Source organism: Drosophila tropicalis, unplaced genomic scaffold (assembly GCF_018151085.1).
Source record: "Drosophila tropicalis isolate 14030-0801.00 unplaced genomic scaffold, ASM1815108v1 contig_878, whole genome shotgun sequence".
NCBI lineage: Eukaryota > Metazoa > Arthropoda > Insecta > Diptera > Drosophilidae > Drosophila > Drosophila tropicalis.
The window spans coordinates 10,151,406-10,161,696 of NW_027173374.1; the positions used below are offsets into that span (position 1 = coordinate 10,151,406).

General features: G+C 42.6%; 3 protein-coding genes across 3 annotated transcripts; 1 reads left to right on the top strand and 2 right to left on the bottom strand.

Moving 5' to 3' along the window:
- Positions 1 to 1,319: 1,319 nt before the first annotated feature.
- pic (DNA damage-binding protein pic) lies at positions 1,320 to 5,632 on the bottom strand. Its single transcript, XM_068301211.1, has 6 exons — positions 5,454 to 5,632; positions 4,828 to 5,239; positions 3,849 to 4,773; positions 2,240 to 3,786; positions 1,781 to 2,177; positions 1,320 to 1,710 (listed from the first exon to the last, which is right to left on the bottom strand). Exons 1-6 carry the CDS (start codon positions 5,512 to 5,514, stop codon positions 1,630 to 1,632), a joined length of 3,423 nt encoding a protein of 1,140 aa, XP_068157312.1. The 5' UTR covers positions 5,515 to 5,632; the 3' UTR covers positions 1,320 to 1,629.
- A 206-nt stretch (positions 5,633 to 5,838) lies between these two features.
- On the top strand, positions 5,839 to 9,039 carry LOC137585441 (gametogenetin-binding protein 2-like). The gene is made up of 4 exons (XM_068301214.1): positions 5,839 to 6,157; positions 6,620 to 7,186; positions 7,260 to 8,420; positions 8,701 to 9,039. The coding sequence occupies exons 1-4, from the start codon at positions 6,062 to 6,064 to the stop codon at positions 8,905 to 8,907; spliced, it is 2,031 nt and encodes a 676-aa protein (XP_068157315.1). The 5' UTR covers positions 5,839 to 6,061; the 3' UTR covers positions 8,908 to 9,039.
- MED27 (mediator complex subunit 27) lies at positions 8,999 to 10,184 on the bottom strand. The gene is made up of 3 exons (XM_068301215.1): positions 9,906 to 10,184; positions 9,573 to 9,839; positions 8,999 to 9,512 (listed from the first exon to the last, which is right to left on the bottom strand). Exons 1-3 carry the CDS (start codon positions 10,073 to 10,075, stop codon positions 9,068 to 9,070), a joined length of 882 nt encoding a protein of 293 aa, XP_068157316.1. The 5' UTR covers positions 10,076 to 10,184; the 3' UTR covers positions 8,999 to 9,067.
- Between the last annotated feature and the right edge of the window lie 107 nt (positions 10,185 to 10,291).

Consider the following 10,291-nt stretch of genomic DNA (forward strand, 5'->3'; position numbering starts at 1 on the left):
CTTTTTGGTGGTGGCTGAACGTGCAACACATATTCCAATATTCATTCCAGTGGTTTTCCTTTGTGTCTACTCTAGAGTGTGTGTGTGTGTGTGCATATTGTCTGGATGTGTATGCGTGTACTAATGAATGAAAACGCCAATGCCACCGCACCGCCCCTTCTCCGTAAAACAAATCAGGAAAATACGCACACATCCATCTTATATACTTTCATCTCACATCTCACGTTTGCCGTACGTAAATCCACCACGTGAGCACGCGCGGATCTCCCACACATGTCCATGTAAATACATACGTATATACTACAGACGTGCCTACACACCTAAGAATATACCGCTACGCATGAGCTCTGTATTGAAAGGATACCCGGAAGGAACCTGCAAAGATCACTTACATACATACAAGTAAACAACTCTTAAAATTGTTTATTATGGGATTGATTATAAAAAATTCTGCTTGAGAGACTCTTTCCCTGCTTTCCGCTGAATAAAACTAGCTAATTTTGATAGAAATAAAATTATTAAGAAAATAATATATTCCTACTAATATCTAGAAAAAAATTGTATGTCCCCATATAAAGTCTATATAAGCATAATTCTTTACAACTGAATCATAAGGAAAATCCTTAGCTGGTAACTTGAAGCAGTCAGTTGCAAGTTGGAACAATCTATGGAGAAATCTTAATACTTCTGGCAAAGCTTAACTTAAAAATAAAAATATTGGGAACATTAAAGATTATTAGAAAAGAGACTGCTGTCTCTTTAACATCGCCATCAATTTGAAAACTAATTTTCTTATAAAATAATTTGAAATATTGGATCAATATAAATCCTTAAAGGTTTGTACTTTATCTTACAACACTTGCCCATTGGGGGGCGAGTCTTAAAAAACGATCCAAAACAATATTTTAGTAAGAAATGAAAAAAACATTGCATACTTTAAGGCCTCATATATATACTGAAGCTCTTTTGATAGCAACAATAGGCTTAGTTTATTGATCCATACGACCAAGTTATTCAAATTATAGAACATCCTATAGAGAGATCCATAACATTGTTAGCCTTCTAGAATGTATTAAAATGCTGTTGCTTCTGTAGCTTTCCGAAACCGACCTACAAATTTTTAATTTAGTCAAGATCATTATAGTAGGAGTGCAGTATTTAATTTTAAGAGTAGACAAGTTTTTGAATAGAAGTAAGACAGACGCTTCGTTTTACAATCAAAAAAACAAATTTAAATTTATATAAACGCTGCTAAATGCAAAATCTAGTCACATCAATATTTATTTAACTTATTAAACTCTTAAAAAATTCTAATCAAATAATGATTGAAATTTTAAGATTTTTATTCAAATAATGCATGATCGGCGCACTTTGAAAGGGCGCATATAAACCATATAATAATAATCAAAGTCTGTTAAGAGCAAAACAAATACATTAACGAGAAAATCGAGGGCGTGTGTTTTGTTTTTTTCTTTCTTTTTTTTTAGTTACAGGATTACACAGGGGATACATGGTATCAATGTTTTAGTCCACACCTAAACATACATGCGTAGAGGTGTGTTTTTTATCGGGTTTCGTTTCGTATACCTATATACATAAAATTAAAGCAAAACAAAAATCATGATCACTTCAATGCATTCGCGTCAAATCCTCGACAATCTTGATGACATCCTCCACATCGGCACTTTTGCGTTCACCATACAAGGTTAGCTGTGAATAGTTACAAAAAAGTATTAATTGAAATTCTCTTATATGTGTTGTAGCATATTCTAATATGTACCTCAAGTCCCAAGACAGCTTCACGCATTTTGTCGCGACTCAAGTCCAAAAAGCTTTCAATTAGATCGCCATCAATAAAACCTTCACTGGGCTCTACTTTGGTATTGATTTGGAAATTACGATAGTAAGTATGCTCGATTTTGCCCACCGATTTAATTATTTTCTTCAAACGCTCCTCGAGCCCATGCAAAAAGTCATAAAAGTCCTGGGGTATTTGAGTAACAATGCCAATAGCTCCATTACAGGTGCCATAAAGTACACAGCCATTAATGGGCGTGGTTCGTTCGCCTACGTTCTGCATTACCAAAGAACCGTGTCGGAAAACGTTGACCGTGTCGCCTAAATGGAAACGCGCCAACTCTGGCAGCAGTTGTCGCTCTTCGTCTGTGGTAGCAGCACTGTAAATTCAAATAAAAGGTCAATTATTAAGGGAATTACTTTTGAATCAGCCTTTCCGTACCTGTCCTTTTGACAGACAAACAAATTGCCATTTGTCTCAGAGCCCAGGAAAGTATCGTCATCCAGTATCTCAACGGCACGCATCCATTTGGGTTCACAATCCCTCGCTATCTCTACGAATATACCCTCCATTTGTTTGTGCTGCAAAAGCGTTATTGACCTCATTAGATCGCCAACCAAAATAAAATCGCCCTTGGCTTTCAAGTACAATGCGGCAATCATATTCTGTATGTTGCACTCCATACGCAGTTCCTTCTCGTTGGTCCACTCATAGAGTCGCACAAAGCTACCAATTCCAGCCAGGACTTTACCATTGAACTCCACCAGTGCATAACAAGTCCCATCCACTTTGGTCTCAGCCACCTGGGTGAGCTTGTTATCATGGTAGTGAAAAATGATGATGCGGCCTACTTTGGGCTCAGGTTCATCAGGAATGACCAGTGATGTGGCCACTACATAGTAAGTATTTGGATCATCGCCCAGCTTTGCTGACATTAGTGCCGATATAGTTTCGGGAGATACGAACTGATGGGCATGCAACACTTCAAATGTATTCTGGTCAATCACTAGTAAATTGTGAACATCGATCTCCTGGCCCACCTCTGCATTGGCAGCCGTGGAATTTCCACCACCGGGCTTGGGCAAGATATTCGAACTGCAAGTGATATTCTGAGCCCGAGTTGAAGCACTACTCCGCAACGGTTTGGGTCCACCGCGTCCATGTACATCGATTCGAAGTGTAGAAACGGCAAATGTTTGCGAAGCCTCCTGATAGGCAATTCGGCGTGGGCCCTCACCCAGAGGAACAGTGCGAATATGCAACTTTTGAATCTCATCGATGGTGCCGAGAATAACAGAGTTTTTGGTAGCCAGTGCCAAGCTATCTGGATAGGCTTGAGCATTCAACGAGCACATATGATTGACCTCCTTTAGATTGACATTGGAGAAAACGAGCTTATGATTCGATGAGTAGATCACTGTCGGCCGATCTGAGCAGGCGAACACATTGGTCGTGGCAAACGATCGGAAAGTACGCAAAGTAGTCGGTTGAGTTCCCAAGGTGACCTTTTTCTTGTCAGTCAATTGTCCAGTAATGGGATCCATAATGAAGTAGTACATTGAACCATCACCCAAAGCGCAGAGTAAATAATGAATCCCTTCAAATGTGGTCATTAAAATGGAACGTGGAATTATTTCCCCGCTTAGCTTCTCAGTGTAGATCGTGTCTAAGCTGGGCAGTGACAGCATTACAGCCGAAATGTCTGTCCACAGGCCCACAGCCACCAACTCGGATTTGTTTTGTTTTTCATCCAACGGTGTGATATCTAGACAAGCCACCTCATAGGCCAATGTTTTCCGGCATTTCTCCTGCAAATTTCCATCCTCAATGACAATGTAGAATATATCCCGAGCCGATGCCACAACGATTTGCGTTCCATTGCAAGAGACGACTCCTATGGACCGATCGCCTTCTGGTCGCCATTCGGCTACCAGAGATTTTGAGGAACTCTTTACCAAGCGTACACTATCCGATGTGACTTGGATGAGCTGTCGACAGAGAAAGATACAATTTATATGTTTCATCAAAATAAGTAGTCCATTATACCAACCTGATCATGATCCACATTAGCGCAGAGAAAGGTTTGCAAATCACTGGCAAATCCAGGGATTTCGGTCTCTTCTACTTCTTCACCAGAAAGCGTTAGGATTCTTGTATGACCGACAAAGGCCAAGACCAATGTGTTCTCATACGGGCTATCATCGGTGCCTACTTTCAGGGACCACATGCCCTTAATGCCAGGTAAATCAATGCAAGCATGCTCCTGGATGCCAATGCCGATTCGTATAATACGCAATGAGCCATCCTTGAAACTCCCCGAGCAGGTTATAATCTGGCCTTGGCCTTGACGATCCAAATCAACAACTGCTATATCTAGAATCGGGGCCAAGTTGGTGAAATTCTCCACCGGAATAACATAGGAGCCTTCAATGGCCTCAGAACTGAGCCGCACCAGTTGAGAATCCCCATGCCTAGCTCCAATATATAGGAAACCATTATCCAAATAGGTAATACACTCTGGTATAGATATTTCGCCCAGTTGCTCGACTTTGATATCCTTGACAGTAATACCCTTACTGCTCTCCGATGTGCCCAAAAATAACATATATAACTGACCATGCATGTTGCCAAGAAGATAACGCAATCCCTTGCTATCCACACGTGCATAGCAATTAATAGTGCTTTGGCGAAAGGTCAATGGAGCCACGGCATGATAATTGCTCCCATCGTGATACACAATGGACTCGCGTCCAATTACAATGACTCCGCCAATGGGCGATGGCACGGGTATAAGCATTGTGGCCTCAGTCTCTACATTATCCTGTTTCCAAGCAATTTTCATGAATTCCTTATCCCGCAAATTAATCTCATGCGACTTAACGTGACGTCCATCGTTATCCTTGTGTATAACTATAACTGTTGGATTAAGGCAACCATGCAAAAATTCTACATCATAGACCATTAGTTCATCCATCCTGCAATAGACCAGTATAGAAATTAAACTGAAATTTTTCATCATTCCGACTTACCGCAAATTGGTGGCTTTCAGCTCGCTGGCATCTTTCTCCATCGGTATAATGGTAAACAGTCCCTGATATAGGCACATACCAATTACCCTAGCTTTCGGATCGATTGCAGCTATAACTCCACCCTCTGACGGTATACCCACCGAATCGGACACATTGCCGTTGGCTTTGGTTATCACGGTGATGGTCTCGCCAACCATTCGGGCCTCTAGTATCATAACATTGTAGCGACGTGTCAATATAAATAGCAGATCCTTGTTGCTATCTGGCGGACGAAAATGCTTCATTACCGCAATTGTGCCATTTATGTTAATCTCCTTAAGAGGACGTAGTCCTTCCGGCGTAACTATACCGATCTCCACCTGATTATTTCGTGCAATAATTAAGTTCAGGTCTGTGGGTGACGTAAAGTTGCCTGGAAACGAAATGAATCGTATAAATACATAATAACCTCCACTTGTGTAACCATTTTTCAGCCCCCAAGAAATCTCCCGCCGGCAAGACATGCATATGCTTCTGTTTTTTCCATTTTTGCGGTACGATGGAAAATTGCCTTGCTGCCTCTTTCCATCTCTCTCGCGCTTCCCGCATTCTTATGCCCATGCTGGTTCGCGCTAACTCTTACTTACCGGTTAGGCAGGACACTACCGCTGTAGGTTTTTGGGCTGTCACAACATAATGATGCGACATCTTATTGGATGATTCCTAATGGCCGACGACTCGAAAAAAAGCACGATTTATAATTTAAAAATTGGTTCAAGACGCCGAATTCATTCGCTTATATTAAACAGTGTTGCCATCCTCAGTAAAAAAATTCTCAGTAAATTCTTGCCTTTTTCGCCGTAAATTTATGCCCTCTCGCCGTAAATTCTTGCCCTCTCGCCGTAAATTTTTGCCTTTTTCGCCGTAAATTCTTGCCCTCTCGCCTTTTCATTTTTAAAAATCGATAGGTCGTTTTAAAATGTCGACATTTATCGATAAATAAATCGGGCGAAGCGAATACAAAGCGAATTCAATTTGGCGAGGCGAATTCGCACAACGTAACGTGTGACATTTTTTTTTCATAGTCAATTTTCTTGGAAAAACTTGGAAAATAAGTAGAAATTTGTAAATATTATATACCAAACGTTGTACTACTTTGTTGCGTTGCCAAAGCTAACCGGAAAACCCGAAACTCCCCGAATCTGTGGATAATTGTGTGACCAAGAAAAAGTGCCGTCGTTGGGCATTTGCGAAGATGGCGAGACTCACAAAAGTTTATAACACCGATGATGAAGACTCCAGTTATGTGGGACGCAGGCATTTACCTTTGGTGGCAGGTGACAAGTTAATGGTGAGTGCGAAATCTACATATAAAAATCATCTAATATACTTTCATAACACACGGGCCGAATGCGTGTAAGCGAGTTCCTTTGTGTGTGTATGTGTGTGTGCGTGCGTGACGTATGTCTCATAAAGGAAAGAATTGTACGTTTAATTAAACGCAAGCTAAGAATATTCATTGCTGATCAGCTGAGAGGGCAGAAGAAGTAGAGTCTCTTATCTATAGGACACTTGCTATCCACTACCCCGCACCCGACCGCACCTGCACAACACCGACTTTGACGTCTTCTCGTTGTTTCTCTGTCGCCATGTTGTTTGAAAGTGCAGAGCTCAAGCAGCGCAGCCGGCGTCGCAGTAGCTGCGGTGGCAACAAAACAGGTTTCAAATGCATCTCTCTTTTCTCTTCCCCTCTCTCTTTCTTTCTCTGTTGGATTCTGTTTTTCTCAACCTAGCGAAATTTCTCTCCTTGCAGATGCTGATGGATCTGAATAGCAAAGGATTGGTAATTGATAGCCCACAGATTCGTGGTCGCGAACTAGAGGAATTCTCGCGAAAATTTAATTTGCTGACCGAGGCGGAACGCAAACAATCTCTAGAGATTGATAGCGAGAATTTTATGTCAGTGATGAATCAGTGCGTTCAATGTGTGGGTTGTCGCCGGCGAGTAGAACGTTTGTATCATCAGCTGACCGAGTCAGGACATCGAACACTGGATCCACTTGAATTGCGACCCACCGCCACTCTGGGCATCAGCGAGGAAAAACTAAAAACGCCTCAGGCATTGGGAACACTGCTCTATCGACATCATGAGGTGCTTAACAATCTGCTTGACAGCAAATTAAGGAATAAGACACGTTGTGTTCTTCATTCCTTGGATGCGTTCCGTTCGAAACCCTTTTCGGAAACGTGGCGTGAGGTGTGGTCAGCTATGAAGAATAATTGTAGAAATGAGTTAACCATCATCGAAACCAAGGAACTCCACGAAGTGCTCGAGAATTACCTGAAAAAGCACAAGTTTTGCGCTGGGTGCCGCACAAAGGTGAGCAGGCGAAAGAAGAAATATTATTCTCTTGATCGTATACCGATTTTAATTTGAATTTTGTTTTTTGCAGATTGAGCGTGCCTATAAGATACTCATTGGCGAGGTATCAGCCAAGGATAAGGGATATGCGGCCCAGCTGTATGCCCAAATCCGTAAATGTGTGCTTGACCAGCATATTCATGTGAGCACCAACAAAATCGAATTCCTAGATGCTCTCATTAAGCGCGCCGAACCGGAGGTTAATGGGAGCTACTCCAAATTACGGGAACGTCATGCCAAAACTCTCGAGATTGCTCAAGAGGAGGTCCTCACCTGTGTGGGTATGATCATGTATGAACGCCTGCGCCGCATATACGTCAGCCTGCGGGAGGAGGAACGTGCCTGCCAAGTGCTGGCCGCTGTTGGCGTGCACGCCCTTTGTCGCAGTTTCGACACGTTTGTGGAACAAAAACAGGGAATTAGCAATCTAGAGCTGCTCTATCAGGAAATAAGTCGTGCCGAGAAAGCCAAGGAATTGAAGCGAGAACAGAAGAAACTCAAGAAGAAGAAGAAGAAGGATGAGAAAAAAATCCTGTTGCACCTTCAGCGCAAAGAAGCCGGTGAATCGGACGACGACGATGAGGACGAAGACGATGATGAAGACGAGATACATGTGAAAGTGGAGGAGGCTCATATGGAAGACGATGGCATTTTTATCGTCGAGCCAGAACCTGAGCCTGAGCCCACCGTTCTAGTTCTGGAGGCAGCTCCAGTTCAATCGACATCGAAATCGAAAAAGCAATCGAAGAAAAAGAAGCAAAAATCTGCCAACAACAAAAAAGGGAAAAAGTCGACAGCAGCAGCAGGCGCCGCCGTTGTGTCCTCTGCCACATCCACCACGGCTATTAGTTCCCAATCTGCCTTGGAAGACGAGCTTGTGGATGACGGTAAATGTAATAGCTGCTGTCACTTAGTCCCCATGCCGAATTGTCCTTGCGAGCAGGATGTACGCGACTCTGGATACGGTAGCGATCCACCAACATCGCAAGTTAATTCGCGCACATCTAGTGTGGTTTCTTCGCCCGAAGGCTCGGAGGTATGCTGCTCGGATGGACTGTGCAACCATGATGGTCTAAGCATGGATGAGGAATCGCAGTCCATGGGAGGAGCGGATGACAGCTGTTATGTGCCCGATGTGCTTTACCGCCATTCGGCACAACTGGAGCACAAGGTTTCATTGCTGCAGATGTGGGTGAGTATTATCTGACTAATATAAAGTGTCCTAAAACCAAGTGTCTAGCTTTATATTCTGGGACCCGATTTTTTTACAGCGAAAGCTCCAAATTTAACCGCTAAAGTAGGTCATGCAGATGCCGAGTAATGTGTTTTTTTGTGTGGTCGCTTATCTAAAACATATTTCTTATCACTAGACGAGTGGAACTATTATTAGCATTATTTCTAGCCTTATAAGTTTCAAGCTTACAAAATGCTTTTCGACAATAACAATAACAAATTTACTTTCTTATTTCCAGGACGACTTTGACGAATACGAGAAAGACGAAGATGATGAGAACTGTTACATTCCACAGGAGGTGGTGCTGGCATACAAATACCAGCACGAGCAGGTGCAGCGTCAGCGTGAACAACTTCGCGCCACCTTGCGCCAGAACTTTGAGCGTCTGTGCCAAGAGCGTGGCGTAGACACTGCATCTGCTGCTGGCCATATTCAAATGCATTAGAACCGTTGTAGTTATTCAGACGAATGTGGTGAGAATTTCCAAAAATTCTCCCGGCACGCATTCAAGCAAAATACATTAAAATATAATTTTTTTTCTGTTTTCTTTTTGAAAATAAATGAAGTATCCAAGTTATGTCTAGATTTAAATATATAATTTAGTATCAGCAGTTGCGACACTCTTCGTGAAATGGTTCAAGAGTGCGCAAATCTCGCCACGTGGGTGGCAAACCGCTGGCTATGTATTTGCCGCACCGTTTACACGGCTCCAGAAAGAGTTTAATGTGGCTATTCAACCAGGTCACATAGCTCTTGACGGCCAAATCGGGCAAAGTGGGTGAGAAAAAGTGGAGCATGGCGGAATGGGCATGCTCCTGGACCTTGCGAAAGACCTCGTAACGCGACTCGGCCCAGAGATCATCCTGTTCGAGCGGCTCGTCATAGCCTTTCACTGTCACCCACTCAATAAGGACGCCCTTAAACACAATGGCTGCTTTCAGCACATTGCTAATGGTGACGATAGCCACTGCGTTGGATCCAAATGGCCTAAACACTCGATAAGATGTATGCGGTGGTGTGTTAATTTCGCCGAGAAGCTTATCTATGTGACTGCAATGAAAAGAATTTAGGTCAAAGTTGTCGTTGATTTAAAGTTCTATTGCGGCTTACTCTGGATCATTATTGAATGATGAGAAGGGCAATCGTGGACGCTTCTGTGAGCAATAGTTGTAAGATCGCCTCAAGGTGTTCTGATTGAGATTGTTGAAGGCCATAAAACTGTGATCGTGCACTTTATCAATCCATCTGTAACTATTGACCAACTGGGGATACAAAGTGTGCCGGTCTTGTGACGTCTCCAGGGCCAAATAAGCAGTGTTGCCCAAGGAGTAAGCCGTTTGTGGCACTTGCAAGGCATTGATTAACTGTTCTACTTCCCTGTGAGATATATGTAACTATATAATTCTAAGGCGCACTTGGATAAAGAAAACGACTTATACTTACCGCAACTGCAAATTTATTGAACCAAATTTATCTTGAAATTCGTGAACAAATATACTGCGGCTCTCATCCGCTGTCTCGCCATCGGTGCCGTCCGACAAATGCTCGAAGCACTGTCGCACATTAGAGCGCAGGCTCTTCACGGCGGTCAACGTGGAGTTCAATTTATCCATTAATTGGTCTTAACAATGTCAGCAATTTATAATTATACTTGCATTTATATTATAAACAAAAACGTATTAAACGTTTATATTATAAAGAACGTAAACACAACGTTACTCACGAACTCGAACATGTTCGAGCGGTTTACTCACGAACTCGAACATGTTCGCGCGTTTACCCAAAATGTTCGAGCGGTTTACTCACGAACTCGAACATGTTCGCGCGTT